Below are 14,980 nucleotides of genomic sequence, written 5' to 3'. Positions count from 1 at the left end.
TGTAATTCTTGGAAACAACTTTGTAACAAGAAAAGAGTAAAACATGAGCCGATGACTTCTGCTGAGAAACTACAACTTTGAACATGATGTCATGAGACAGAGCAACGTGTGAAGGAGACTGAGGAGAAGTAAAGAAACACCATCAAATCTTATTAACTTCAAAGAAAGAAAAGAGTAAAGTAAAACGGACCAACTCACTGAGAAAGAAGAAGATGAAGATGAGATGAGCGTTCATGTTTAGGACTGAAGCTTTAACGTTGCTTCACTTCCTTCTTCACAGGAAAACACCCAACGTGTCACTTCTCTAACTGATCTGAAGAAGAACCGCCCTCGCTTGTTCACGGAGCGTTTCACATTCTGTCTTCTGTAACTTACAACTTGTTCCTCAAACTGATTTATTGTTATCATCTAAAAAATGTGATCAAGGTTCAACAAAATGTGAAGAAATTCTCTGAAGACCAAAACAACAGGTCCCAGTGACCTCTGACCTCTAGAATCCAACCAGTTCATCTGTGAACGTTTACACCAAATTTAAAGAAGATTCCTTTTCCGAGTTCTGGAGACAAACTGTAAACATATATCTGGACACTAGGGGTCGCCTGCTCAGAGACATACACACTTTGTTTCAAAATGTTTCGCCATCTTGTCCCAAGTTCCCAAAAAGAATGTGTGCGTTATGATTTTAAAGACTGAGCAAAAAACACTTAAAGAAAAAAACTCAAAATCAATTAAACAAATCAGTTTAATGTCAAATCAGATTAGAAAACAACATAAAGTACTGCACACACACACACACACACACACACACACACACACACACACACACACACTCAGGGCTGCATGCGAATGGCTCCGTCCAGTCTGATGACCTCGCCGTTAATCATCGGGTTCTCAGCCAGTGATGTCACCAGGTGGGCAAACTCAGCGGGGTCTCCCAGGCGCGAGGGGAAGGGCACCTGACGGGCGAGAAACGAGCGCACCTTCTCTGGAAGACCAGCGAGGAGGGGCGTCGAAAACAGACCTGCAGGACGAGAGGAGGGGACATGAAGGACAACCACCAACTAACCAGGTGAAGGTTAACTGACCAGCTGTATGTTAACTTACCAGCTGTACGTTAACTAACCAGCTGTATGTTAACTGACCAGCTGTATGTTAACTGACCAGGTGTATGTTAACTGACCAGCTGTATGTAAACTGACCAGGTGTATGTTAACTAACCAGCTGTATGTTCACTAACCAGCTGTATGTTAACTGACCAGCTGTACGTTAACTAACCAGCTGTATCTTAACTAACCAGCTGTATCTTAACTAACCAGCTGTATGTTAACTAACCAGCTGTATGTTAACTGACCAGGTGTATGTTCACTAACCAGCTGTACGTTAACTAACCAGCTGTATGTTAACTGACCAGGTGTATGTTCACTAACCAGCTGTACGTTAACTAACCAGCTGTACGTTAACTGACCAGGTGAATGTTAACTGACCAGCTGTATGTTAACTAACCAGCTGTACGTTAACTAACCAGCTGTATGTTAACTGACCAGCTGTATGTTAACTGACCAGGTGAATGTTAACTAACCAGCTGTATGTTAACTGACCAGGTGAATGTTAACTGACCAGCTGAATGTTAACTGACCAGCTGTACGTTAACTGACCAGCTGTACGTTAACTAACCAGCTGTATGTTAACTAACCAGCTGTATGTTAACTAACCAGCTGTACGTTAACTGACCAGCTGTACGTTAACTAACCAGCTGTACGTTAACTAACCAGCTGTACGTTAACTGACCAGGTGAATGTTAACTAACCACCTGTATGTTAACTGACCAGCTGTACGTTAACTAACCAGCTGTACGTTAACTAACCAGCTGTACGTTAACTGACCAGGTGAATGTTAACTGACCAGCTGTATGTTAACTGACCAGCTGTATGTTAACTGACCAGGTGAATGTTAACTGACCAGCTGTATGTTAACTGACCAGCTGTACGTTAACTGACCAGGTGAATGTTAACTGACCAGCTGTATGTTAACTGACCAGCTGTATGTTAACTAACCAGCTGTACGTTAACTAACCAGCTGTATGTTAACTGACCAGCTGTATGTTAACTGACCAGGTGAATGTTAACTAACCAGCTGTATGTTAACTGACCAGGTGAATGTTAACTGACCAGCTGTACGTTAACTGACCAGCTGTACGTTAACTGACCAGCTGAATGTTAACTGACCAGCTGTACGTTAACTAACCAGCTGTACGTTAACTAACCAGCTGAATGTTAACTGACCAGCTGAATGTTAACTGACCAGCTGAATGTTAACTAACCAGCTGTACGTTAACTAACCAGCTGTACGTTAACTAACCAGCTGTACGTTAACTAACCAGCTGAATGTTAACTGACCAGCTGAATGTTAACTAACCAGATGTACGTTAACTAACCAGCTGTACGTTAACTAACCAGCTGTACGTTAACTAACCAGCTGAATGTTAACTGACCAGCTGAATGTCAACTGACCAGCTGTACGTTAACTAACCAGCTGTATGTTAACTAACCAGCTGTACGTTAACTAACCAGCTGAATGTTAACTGACCAGCTGAATGTTAACTGACCAGCTGAATGTTAACTAACCAGATGTACGTTAACTAACCAGCTGTACGTTAACTAACCAGCTGAATGTTAACTGACCAGCTGAATGTTAACTGACCAGCTGTACGTTAACTAACCAGCTGTACGTTAACTAACCAGCTGTACGTTAACTGACCAGCTGTACGTTAACTAACCAGCTGTACGTTAACTAACCAGATGTATGTTAACTGACCAGCTGTATGTTAACTAACCAGCTGTACGTTAACTAACCAGCTGTATGTTAACTGACCAGCTGTATGTTAACTGACCAGCTGTAAGTTAACTAACCAGCTGTACGTTAACTAACCAGATGTATGTTAACTGACCAGCTGTATGTTAACTGACCAGCTGTACGTTAACTAACCAGCTGTACGTTAACTAACCAGATGTATGTTAACTGACCAGCTGTACGTTAACTGACCAGCTGTATGTTAACTGACCAGCTGTACGTTAACTAACCAGCTGTATGTTAACTGACCAGCTGTACGTTAACTAACCAGCTGTACGTTAACTAACCAGATGTATGTTAACTGACCAGCTGTACGTTAACTGACCAGCTGTACGTTAACTAACCAGCTGTACGTTAACTAACCAGATGTATGTTAACTGACCAGCTGTATGTTAACTAACCAGCTGTACGTTAACTAACCAGCTGTACGTTAACTGACCAGCTGTACGTTAACTAACCAGCTGTACGTTAACTGACCAGCTGTACGTTAACTGACCAGCTGTACGTTAACTAACCAGCTGTACGTTAACTAACCAGATGTACGTTAACTGACCAGCTGTACGTTAACTAACCAGCTGTACGTTAACTAACCAGCTGTACGTTAACTGACCAGCTGTACGTTAACTGACCAGCTGTACGTTAACTAACCAGCTGTACGTTAACTAACCAGCTGTACGTTAACTGACCAGCTGTACGTTAACTGACCAGCTGTACGTTAACTGACCAGCTGTACGTTAACTAACCAGCTGTACGTTAACTGACCAGCTGTACGTTAACTAACCAGCTGTACGTTAACTAACCAGGTGCGATGGTTATGACCCGGATGCCCATCGGTGCCAGGTCTCGTGCGATCGGCAGCGTCATCCCAACGATTCCTCCTTTAGACGCTGAATACGCTGCTTGTCCGACCTGCACATCAAACACTTTCATTATTAATGAACATTTATCATTATTTAATATTTATTAATACTTAACTTTTATCATTATTCAACTCTAGTAACAATTGTATTAACAATTAACTGTTTAATTTTACTTTTGTAACTATTTCAAACAAACTCTTATTATGATATAACAGATTTAACGTGTTTTGAAATCACCTGTCCGTCAAACGCTGCCACGCTGGCCGTGTTGATGATGCAGCCTCTGTGTCCGTCAGCGTCCGGCTCGTTCTTTCCCATCTCGCCGACGGCCAAACGAATCACGTTAAAGGTTCCTGCGATATTAACCTGCAGAAAAAGACACGTCTCACACCAGCGTCTGAGGTCACGTGACTGAAATTGGTTTCATGTTTCGTACGTTGATGACACGCTGGAAATCTTCCAGGCTGTGAGGACAGTCCTTTTTAAAGTTGTACGTCTTCACAGCCACAGCGATTCCGGCGCAGTTAACGGCCAAATCCAGTTTCCCAAACTTCTCTCTGGCCAGAGACACGGCCGCCTGCACGTCGGCCTCGGACGTCACCTGGAAACCACAAGGAACAAGCTGTTTCACACCTGCACTGAACTCTGGGTAATGTCCTCTGGAGAGAGCCGTGGAACAGGTCTGAAAACATCTGGAAACACAGACGGGGACAAAGACGTGAACCAGACACGTTCAACTACAAGAACCAGAACCAGCCAACAGGAAACTGTGCTGTTTTCAGTGCTGGATGATGTGAGAGCGCCACCTACTGAGCTGAGGATGTACTACACCTCAGGTTACAGCTGCAGCGTTGATCTGAGTTTTAAGTTTCTCTTGTCACAAGTCAAATTATTCTTTACTTTCTCATGTTAATATTATTTCTTTACTATTTGTATTATTTAGTCACAAACACAAATCCCTTGTACGTGTAAAGCTACTTGTCACTGAACCCAGATTCTGATCTGAGCAGCTTGAGAAGGACGAGGACACATTTGTCTGTCCCTGTTAAAACCACATGTCTGACTCACGTCTGCTGGAGCGAAGACACATCGATCTCCCAGACTCGAGGCCAGAGCGTGTCCATCCGAGGACGGCAGGTCCAGGACCACCGCGGACGCTCCGCACTGCACCAGGCGCTCCACGGTGGCTCGACCCAGACCGGACGCACCGCCGGTCACCAGGCCCACCATCCCCTGGACCACAGGGACGGAGCGGTGGACGAGCGGGTGTACCAGGGGGGGGGGACAAGGGAAGCAGGAGAGACAGAGAATCAACAATCGTTCTTTTCTCCATCGTTAAAACAGGAAACCTTATTATAACTGTACGTCTGTGCACCCTAACCCTCCTTTCCTAACTCCTTACAGTGTCTCCTTTCCTAACTCCTTACAGCTTCTCCTTTCCTAACTCCTTACAGCTTCTCCTATCCTAACCCTCCTTACAGCTTCTCCTATCCTAACTCCTTACAGCTTCTCCTTTCCTAACTCCTTACAGTGTCTCCTTTCCTAACTCCTTACAGTGTCTCCTTTCCTAACCCTCCTTTCCTGACTCCTTACAGTGTCTCCTTTCCTAACCCTCCTTACAGCTTCTCCTTTCCTAACCCTCGTTAGTGTCTCCTTTCCTAACTCCTTACAGCTTCTCCTTTCCTAACCCTCCTTACAGCTTCTCCTTTCCTGACTCCTTACAGCTTCTCCTATCCTAACTCCTTACAGCTTCTCCTTTCCTAACCCTCCTTTCCTAACTCCTTACAGCTTCTCCTATCCTAACTCCTTACAGCTTCTCCTTTCCTAACCCTCCTTACAGCTTCTCCTTTCCTGACTCCTTACAGCTTCTCCTTTCCTAACCCTCCTTACAGTGTCTCCTTTCCTAATTCCTTACAGCTTCTCCTTTCCTGACTCCTTACAGCTTCTCCTATCCTAACTCCTTACAGTGTCTCCTTTCCTAACCCTCCTTTCCTGACTCCTTACAGCTTCTCCTATCCTAACTCCTTACAGTGTCTCCTTTCCTAACCCTCCTTTCCTAACTCCTTACAGTGTCTCCTATCCTAACTCCTTACAGTGTCTCCTTTCCTAACCCTCCTTACAGCTTCTCCTTTCCTGACTCCTTACAGCTTCTCCTATCCTAACTCCTTACAGTGTCTCCTTTCCTGACTCCTTACAGCTTCTCCGATCCTAACCCTCCTTACAGCTTCTCCTTTCCTAACCCTCCTTACAGTGTCTCCTTTCCTAATTCCTTACAGCTTCTCCTTTCCTAACTCCTTACAGCTTCTCCTTTCCTAACTCCTTACAGCTTCTCCTTTCCTAACCCTCCTTACAGCTTCTCCTTTCCTAACTCCTTACAGCTTCTCCTTTACTAACTTCTTACAGCTTCTCCTTTCCTGACTCCTTAAAGCTTCTCCTTTCCTGACTCCTTAAAGCTTCTCCTTTCCTAACTCCTTACAGCTTATCCTTTCCTGACTCCTTATAGCTTCTCCTTTCCTAACTCCTTACAGCTTCTCCTTTCCTGACTCCTTACAACTTATCCTTTCCTAACTCCTTACAGCTTATCCTTTCCTGACTCCTCACAGCTTCTCCTTTCCTGACTCCTTACAGCTTCTCCTTTCCTGACTCCTTACAGCTTCTCCTTTCCTAACTCCTTACAGCTTCTCCTTTCCTAACCCTCCTTACAGCTTCTCCTTTCCTGACTCCTTACAGCTTCTCCTTTCCTAACCCTCCTTACAGCTTCTCCTTTCCTAACTCCTTACAGCTTCTCCTTTCCTAACTCCTTACAGCTTCTCCTTTCCTAACCCTCCTTACAGCTTCTCCTTTCCTGACTCCTTACAGCTTCTCCTTTCCTAACTCCTTACAGCTTCTCCTTTCCTAACTCCTTACAGCTTCTCCTTTCCTAACCCTCCTTACAGCTTCTCCTTTCCTGACTCCTTACAGCTTCTCCTTTCCTAACTCCTTACAGCTTCTCCTTTCCTGACTCCTTACAGCTTCTCCTTTACTAACTTCTTACAGCTTCTCCTTTCCTAACTCCTTACAGCTTATCCCTTCCTAACCATCCTTACAGCTTCTCCTTTCCTAACTCCTTACAACTTATCCTTTCCTGATTCCTCACAGCTTCTCCTTTCCTAACTCCTCACAGCTTCTCCTTTCCTAACTCCTTACAGCTTCTCCTTTCCTAACTCCTTACAGCTTCTCCTTCTCATCTTTCCTTGAACCTATGACGAGGAATCGTGTTAGGAAAGGAGATGAGGCGACCTAGTGAACAGCTTCCGGTAGGGGGCGCTGTGACTGTGTTCGACACGTGTGGACTTCTGTGATTAAAAGCACGTTAACGCGTGAATCAACGCACGCGCTCGTTACGACTCTAACTCAGGTATTATCTGCGTGCAGCATGTGCGTGAAGCGTGTGCGTGAAGCGTGTGCGTGAAGCGGACTCACCTTCACACACCGGATGTTCGCCATGTTGGATCTGGAGAGAAGAACCTGACGTCAAAACAAAGATCGTTTATGCTGGAGAGGAGTCACACGTAGGATATTCTAATGAGCACAATAATGACTGTTTATTTACAACTTGTTGAACTTGTTTCATCATTTTCATGTAAAATAATAAATAACACATTTTTTTAAATGAAGCTAGTTGATTTTATTAAATTAATACAATTGTGGGAATAACCAATAATGTCTTTAAGGAGGAATAATGTATACAGAATTATCTTTGCTTTTTCAACCTTATTTCTTTTTAGATTTAGTTTCTAACTTTCTAACACTTTCCGTTATTGTTTAATTGAATTTAAATGTGTATCTTTATGTAAAAAGTACATTGTAGCTTTTTTGAATGAAAATAAATAAGATCAAAGTCTAATGGTTCATATTATTAACATCATTATTTACCTACAACATGTATAATTTAATGAGTATAATAAAGTGTTAGAGTGGATGTAACTGGAATGACTCTCATTTACCTTCTTAATACTTTTACTATGTTCAAATATTTATTATCACGTAGACCTGTATCTGAAAAACAGTCAGAGTGAGAGCTCTGTCACTTTACACATATTTGTTCACAGGATCGAAGAACGTCTAGGCACCGCCCCCGTTTCTAATCTGACCAATCGTGCTAAGGTTCAGGGAACAACCCATCTCCCCATAGGCTGACTATCAGCGAGGTCGTCCAATCACAGCAGCCCTGAGGCTCAGGTCACAACGATCACACTTCCGGGTTTATCTTCTCAAACGTTTTGATTGAATCATTTGAATCATTTGATAAATAAAGTAAATCACAACTGAAAGTGTGTTTGTCGAGTTCTTAAGTCGTGAGAAGGAACTTCACTTCAGTGTGTGTATCGTGATGTTAGCTGAAATAAAAGTAGCTGTGAACTTCACTGTGATGAAAGGAGGTCAGGAGCCACTGTGATGAAAGGAGGTCAGGAGCCACTGTGATGAAAGGAGGTCAGGAGCCACTGTGATGAAAGGAGGTCAGGAGACCTGCTCCTGACCTCCTTTCATCACAGTGAAGTTCACAGGATTCACAGGAAAACAAAAGATATAAACTCAAATAACACTTCAGGAGAAACCAGAATAAACCCAGTGACAGAGTGGGACGCAGCTGAGGACAGAAGTCTGAGACACTCAGGACAAGAAGCTTCACGAGGAGTCAAACAGGACCAGTAATAACTCAACCAGTAATAGCTCAACCAGTAATAACTCAACCAGTAATAACTCAACCAGTAATAGCTCAACCAGTAATAACTCAACCAGTAATAACTCAACCAGTAATAGCTCAACCAGTAATAGCTCAACCAGTAATAACTCAACCAGTAATAACTCAACCAGTAATAGCTCAACCAGTAATAACTCAACCAGTAATAACTCAACCAGTAATAACTCAACCAGTAATAACTCAACCAGTAATAAACTCAAAGTCCAAACAACTGAGAGACAACGAAACACACGCAGAGAAAATAACTCAAATCATGAATACAAAACAAATACAAACATACAAATGTACAAAAAGTCTATAAATTCAACAGAAAGTCAACATCAAACATCCGTAAAGAATAAACTCTTCAACAACAAACAACTCATAATCATTTAACTAAGTCATAAAACAGAAAACATGTTTTATGATTGGACGCAGGATGAATAAATGACCCTGAGAGCAGGAAGTGTTTCATAATTTACATTAGGAGCTGTTAGATTATATTGAACATGGGTTTTTAGTGGGTGGAGTCTGAGTCAACAACACAAATCAGAACAAACACCAGGAACAAGGAACAACTTTGATTACAGTTTTTCTCGATTGCTTCAGCACGATTTTGAAAACAGGGCCTGGTTTTTAAAAACACTTCACACAACGAGCAGAACACTTCAGATCCTTTTCAAAATGAAACACTTTCTAAAAACTATACACTAATTTATCAAAACCATATTTTGTTACCATATGAAACACACACGTTTCATATGACTTCATTCTGTTTGAGCCAGTTACACACTGCTGCTGCTGCTGTGATTAGAGTACTGTAAGTGAAGTACACAGAGAAAGTGCAAATACACAATAAATTCACCACACTACACAAGACCAATGCTGCAGAGTGATGCAAATATGATTTATTTCTCTTCATATTCCCAAATCAGTCAACATGTCAACCTGGAGAATCACAACAAAACTGAAATTAAACAGAGAACATTTAACGACTTTAACTACAAATCCCTTCGTCTCCTGCTACTGTATAGTTCTACTCCAATCAAATTAGAGAATAGATAAGATAAAGATAAAATACAAAAGGGTGAGGGCCAATAAATGTGTGTGTATTGTAGTGTGTGTGTGTGTGTGTGTGTGTGTGTGTGTGTGTGTGTGTGTGTGTGTGTGTGTGTGTGTGTGTGTGTGTGTGTGTGTGTGTGTGTGTGTGTGAAGCTGTTTCCAGTAATGGTCAGAATGATGAATGGACCAAAGGAGACGTTAAATGAATGTTTGTCAAAGATGTTTCTGTCGTTTCATCTCGTTCTTATCGATCTTCTGATGAAGTGTTTCTGATCCGTTTGGTTTGAATCAGTTATTTGATGATATGAAAACAAGCTGAGACGTCAGGATATGTCCAGAATGTGTGAACAGGAACCACAGCTCCATCTCTTCTGCTCCATCTCTTCTGCTCCATCTCTTTTCCTTCATCTCTTCTGCTCCATCTCTTGTGCTCCATCTCTTCTGCTCCATCTCTTCTGCTCCATCTCTTTTCCTTCATCTCTTCTGCTCCATCTCTTGTGCTCCATCTCTTCTGCTCCATCTCTTCTGCTCTATCTCTTCTGCTCCATCTCTTCTGCTCCATCTCTTCTGCTCCATCTCTTCTGCTCTATCTCTTCTGCTCTATCTCTTTTCCTTCATCTCTTCTGCTCCATCTCTTCTGCTCCATCTCTTTTCCTTCATCTCTTCTGCTTGTGGTGGCAGTTTCTGTTTAATAATCATACTCTATTGTATAATAATACACACATAACATTGTCTCTAGGAAAGTTCAACTAAAACAGCTGCAGGTGGGCTCACCCCACACAGCCACCTAGTGTGACGTGTATAGAATGAGCACAGAGCACAGGAGAATCACTTCACTTATACAATCAGAAGCTCCTCCCTGCGAGGAGCCAAAAGGTATTCTTCAGCCTCTTGATCTCTGACCAGGTTGGGCAGAGTTCCTGTCTCAGATCTCCGTCTCAGACCCCTGGTGTGTCCTCTGGTGTGAGACAGTCTGTCTCCGAGATCCCCTATCTAGATCTACAACATCAAAAGACTCCAGTCCTGTATACAATGCAGAGTTCCCCTCACCCATCTCTATCAGACACACTAAGTAAAACCCCTGCTGTGACCAATTGCTCAGTCACACATGTGGGGGCCATAAACACTTCCTTCTCCTCTGCAACTCTTGTAAGTCACAGAAACACATTTGTTATCTACTTCTTCTAAATACATATCTGTTCTTCTATTAAACATTACACAAATGCAAAATCTGCCATTACATGCTCCACTTATTTTAAGTCATGTTTCACTTTATTGAGATGAATCAGGTTTTTCAGTTGAACGCACGTGAGGGAGGAGGAAGTTCTCAGACACGTTAGAAACTTTCTTCCCGTAAGTTTTGTGAATTGATTTTTTTATCTTTTTCCTTCTGATAAACTTGGATCATCAGAAGTTAATCATCTTTTATCAGAGTGAAGTTTTATCGCAGCTGAACGTGAGTCATCCAGGTCATTGTTTAACTTTGACTGTGGAACCAGTGGAATAAATACCGGTGTCAGAGTGAGTGTTCTCCTGCTCCTGAAACATGCTCCACCTGTTCTCCTGCTCCTGAAACATGCTCCAGCTGTTCTCCTGCTCCTGAAACATGCTCCAGCTGTTCTCCTGCTCCTGAAACATGCTCCACCTCAGCCTCAGCAGCTCCGTGTGTGAGTAGAACCAAACCACAGGATCCACTGGGTTTCTCTCAATTCTGTCTACTTCTGCTTTCACTTTATTCTTCGTGACAGATGTTTCCTGGAGCTCAGCTGGCGTCTTGATTTCTAAATAATATGATTTAGATTTAGTTGATTTCACATCACGTTTCATTTTGTCAGTAATTGTTCTTTCAGTCACATAATTAACGAAACATAATGAACAGAGTGTTTGAAATGTTTAAACTCAGCGTTAAACCACATGTGACTTTTATCTGAACTTTAAAAAGAACAAGAACAGATTCTGTGTCAGAGTCTCTGAGAATCAGAAACAGACATTTTGATCCTTGAGCTTCAGAGAGAAACCTTGAAAATATCAAGAAACAGGGACATGAACGTTTGTTCACGTGTTTCTGATCCGCTCGGTTTGAATTAGTTATTAGTCTGAGACGTGATGATTGACAGCTCAGGGCAGCGTTATATATTTATATCTTCATTTCTGGAGGATAGTTATTCACATTCTGTGTTCACAGTTTATCGAGAGTTGTTCTTTGTGTTCTTGGGAATCTGAACAGAAATAATGTGTTGCTGCTGTCGCTCAGGAAAAGTTTTGAATCGAATAAACTTTCTTTAAATGAAGTTGGTGAGAGATTTAAAATGTCACTTTGGTAAATCTTTATTTTCTGGTCCTGAATCAGAATTAACAAACAGTAAAAACATTTTGAATTGACAGATGAAAACAGATTTATCAAGTTGCACCAACATCATTAAATGAACATTTAACATCTTAAATAAAAAGGTTCAGTTTCATGTGTTTGCTGTTTGTGTTTCAGTGCTCGCAGCAACATGGTCGCTCATGACCACAGGTAACTACATCAGACTGAATGTAATCTATTACACACATAAAGAAGTACTTTGGCACTTTTCAGCTCTTACTTCCTCGTCTGTTTTTCAGATGTTTCCTCAGAGAGAGTCATCACCTGTGTGGACATCCAGCGTCTGAGCTGTGGTACGAACACCTTCTGTCCACAGTCATATTAATATTGTCTCTTCTGAATAAACTGCTTCCACCATCTGAATGTTTCAGTCACATGACTCCGGGCCTTTCTTTAATGGTCCCTTTATTTTACCATCAACCTGCAGATGAAAACTAGTCATTTTCATGTTAGACTCAAGTACTAATATTCATTCAGTGTGTAACTGTAATAATTCAGATGAATGTTTGTTGTGTCTTTGACTCTTCGTGTTCAGACAGTGGAGTGATCAGCGTGCAGAACGCTGTGTACGGACGCACAGACAGACAGACGTGCAGCGAGGGCCGACCTCAGCAGCAGCTCCTCAACACGGCGTGTTCCCTGCAGGGGACCTTTGACCTCCTGAGGACCAGGTGAACGCTGCTGCTCCTCAACGTGACACCTTCACTCTGTTGAGGAGTTATATGTTTGATCCAGATGTGGAGCATCGCGAGGTCATTTTCAGAATCACGTTAAAAACTGAGCTGATTCCCCACGTACAGAGAACACGATTAAAGGAGAGTGAAGGATAAATCCTCTGTTATATTCTCGAGCTTGTTTTCACTAAAAAAGGTTTTTAAAACTGTGTTTCCTGTAGGTGTGATGGGAAGAGAGTGTGTGAACTAAACACAAATGATGTCCGAACTTCTGATCCCTGCTTCGGCACCTTTAAATACCTGGAGACAAACTACACCTGTTTCCCAGCAAGTCAGTAACACGCCTGTCACATGACTTATCTCATGATTCATTCATGTCTGTGCTCTGTTGCTATTTTGATGATTTTATTTCTTTTTTGTTTGTAGTGATTGTGGAATATCTTGAATATGAGACGGTGCATTAGTTAATCCAAATAAATGTATTTTATTTTATTTCTACTAAAGCAAATTTGAGGCATTTAAAAATAACAGAATCAGTTAATTCCAGTGTCCTCTCCTGCTGCTTCTTCACTCGAGGATCACGACAGAACATGTCGTCACGTCTGTCTGAAAACAGTTTGAGGGATTCAGTGTAAACTCTTCCACACAGAGAGCGGAGTCATCTGCATATTATCAACTGGGCTCCGACACACGTTTGACTCCTCCCCCTCTGTGAGGCTTTTTAAACCTCTGAACAATCAGACTGAGAGTTAGTGGGTGATCGTGTTGTAAATATGTTGTTTCCAATGTCCCCGAGCACCTGAGACTGTGTCTTCCAGTGAGAATCTAATCTGAGTCCTGTTACTTTCACAGTTCACCTCAATATATGTGAGAATTCTGAGGCAAATCTACACTGTGGTAAGATCCCGTTTTCTGTTTTTAAATGTTATTTCTCTGTATGAACGTGTGTGACATGTTTAATTAATCGCTTTTAGAGCAATGACATGAAAAGCAGCTTCTATTTTACTATATCTATTAATAATGATAACTAAATGTATTAATTGTAAAATGTGTATTTCCACTCTCCTGCCTTTCTCTGCTTCATGTCCTCGTCCCTCTGTCAGAGGACGGACAGGTCATATTCGTGTACGGAGCTGATTATGGACGTCGAGACCGGACGACGTGTTCATACCGTCGTCCTGAGTCTAATCTCCAAAATGTCCTCTGCTCAAGTCCCACGAAGAAAGTGGCTGAAAGGTGGAGTCATGCACTGATTTAGATTGAACCCTCGTCTTAGACTTCACTTGAGTACAGATGTTAACATCACTGTGTCCACAGCTGTAACGGGAAGAGCAGCTGCAGGGTCAGAGCAGTAAACTCAGTGTTTGGAGACCCGTGTTTTGGTATCATCAAATACCTGGAGGTGTCGTACACGTGTCAATGTGAGTCACTCACTTTTAAACACTGATTAAAAGATTAACAAACAAAGTTGTTGCTTTTGAGGTCGAATGAAACATTTATTAAGTAATGAATAAGTAATATTACTGAGATATTTCCTCGCATGTGTGACTTTGCTGATTAACATGTGCCGTCTGTTCTTTTTCAGATCCTGTGTGAACTCACTGACGTCACAGTAACATCAGATTATTTGAATAGATCCTGTAAATCCAAGCTAAACCTACTGATCACTTTCTACTGCATCTGTCTCACCTTAATCAAATCTGTGTATGATCACATCAAGTCTGCTTGATATATAATATGTCTCCTCAGATACTCGACCATTACTGACAATAATCCATCAGTTCATTGACCTTCAGCTACAAAGTGTTTATTCTAATCAAAGCTGTAAATACTCTGATCTCTCTGATGTTCTCTGTTCCACGGGACATCTGTTCACTTGTGTCCGTCCTGGGAGACGGGTCCTCACATGTGTCTCTGAGGTTTCTACCTTCTTTACCTGTTAAAGGTTTTAGTAGTTTGACTCTTGTTGAGGGTTAAGGACAGAGGACGTCTCACCTTGTTAAAGACCATGAGACAAACTGGGATTTGTGAATATGAGATATACTAATAAAATTTGATTGATTGATTATTTTGTTTTTATTTAATTGTTCTTTAATCAATTGAGTTAATTCCCATTAAGAGATTTCCAGAAACCCTTCATCTAAATAAACGGTCTCGTCTTGATCTCCTTAAACCAACGATGTTAGTTTTGCAGTAATGTAACGATGATTCTGTGACACACGACCACAAGTCCTGATTCCAGTTTGAATGTAAAATAGAAAGAGTCTTGAAACTGTGCAGAAACAATCCAATAAAGATGAATTACATGAGCAGAGGCATCTCTGTGCATCACTGTCATGGAGTTACTCATGTCCATCTCTCCTCTGGTTGACCAGTTTACTCAGGCCCAGTATCAGTCCCACTGCAGCTGCTACTGGGAAAACAGTGTTTGAGTTCTTTCCCA

The 14,980-nt window shown here is 41.9% G+C and overlaps 2 protein-coding genes across 2 annotated transcripts; one reads left to right on the top strand and one right to left on the bottom strand.

The window, feature by feature from the left end:
• Positions 1-724: 724 nt before the first annotated feature.
• On the bottom strand, positions 725-7,270 carry hsd17b10 (hydroxysteroid (17-beta) dehydrogenase 10). The gene is made up of 6 exons (XM_034591197.1): positions 7,173-7,270; positions 4,779-4,943; positions 4,147-4,311; positions 3,948-4,076; positions 3,651-3,759; positions 725-1,021 (listed from the first exon to the last, which is right to left on the bottom strand). Exons 1-6 carry the CDS (start codon positions 7,194-7,196, stop codon positions 831-833), a joined length of 783 nt encoding a protein of 260 aa, XP_034447088.1. The 5' UTR covers positions 7,197-7,270; the 3' UTR covers positions 725-830.
• A 3,861-nt stretch (positions 7,271-11,131) lies between these two features.
• On the top strand, positions 11,132-14,804 carry LOC117765001 (L-rhamnose-binding lectin SML-like). The gene is made up of 9 exons (XM_034591198.1): positions 11,132-11,162; positions 11,981-11,996; positions 12,077-12,156; positions 12,399-12,534; positions 12,759-12,868; positions 13,390-13,434; positions 13,641-13,773; positions 13,855-13,958; positions 14,123-14,804. Exons 1-9 carry the CDS (start codon positions 11,132-11,134, stop codon positions 14,131-14,133), a joined length of 666 nt encoding a protein of 221 aa, XP_034447089.1. The 3' UTR covers positions 14,134-14,804.
• Positions 14,805-14,980: the final 176 nt, after the last annotated feature.

Source organism: Hippoglossus hippoglossus, chromosome 7 (assembly GCF_009819705.1).
Source record: "Hippoglossus hippoglossus isolate fHipHip1 chromosome 7, fHipHip1.pri, whole genome shotgun sequence".
NCBI classification, from domain to species: Eukaryota; Metazoa; Chordata; class Actinopteri; order Pleuronectiformes; family Pleuronectidae; genus Hippoglossus; species Hippoglossus hippoglossus.
This window is presented reverse-complemented; position numbering and strand designations above follow the sequence as displayed.

Coding starts and splice junctions, on each gene's coding strand:
- hsd17b10 (XM_034591197.1), bottom strand. CDS start 7,196: ATGGCGAACATCCGGTGTGTGAAG. Junction 4,312..4,778: donor GTGTCTTCGCTCCAGCAGAC/GTGAGTCAGACA, acceptor TGTGGTTTCCAG/GTGACGTCCGAGGCCGACGT. Junction 4,077..4,146: donor ATTTCCAGCGTGTCATCAAC/GTACGAAACATG, acceptor CTTTTTCTGCAG/GTTAATATCGCAGGAACCTT.
- LOC117765001 (XM_034591198.1), top strand. CDS start 11,132: ATGCTCCACCTCAGCCTCAGCAGCTCCGTGT. Junction 12,535..12,758: donor TTTGACCTCCTGAGGACCAG/GTGAACGCTGCT, acceptor TGTTTCCTGTAG/GTGTGATGGGAAGAGAGTGT. Junction 13,435..13,640: donor TGAGGCAAATCTACACTGTG/GTAAGATCCCGT, acceptor TCCCTCTGTCAG/AGGACGGACAGGTCATATTC.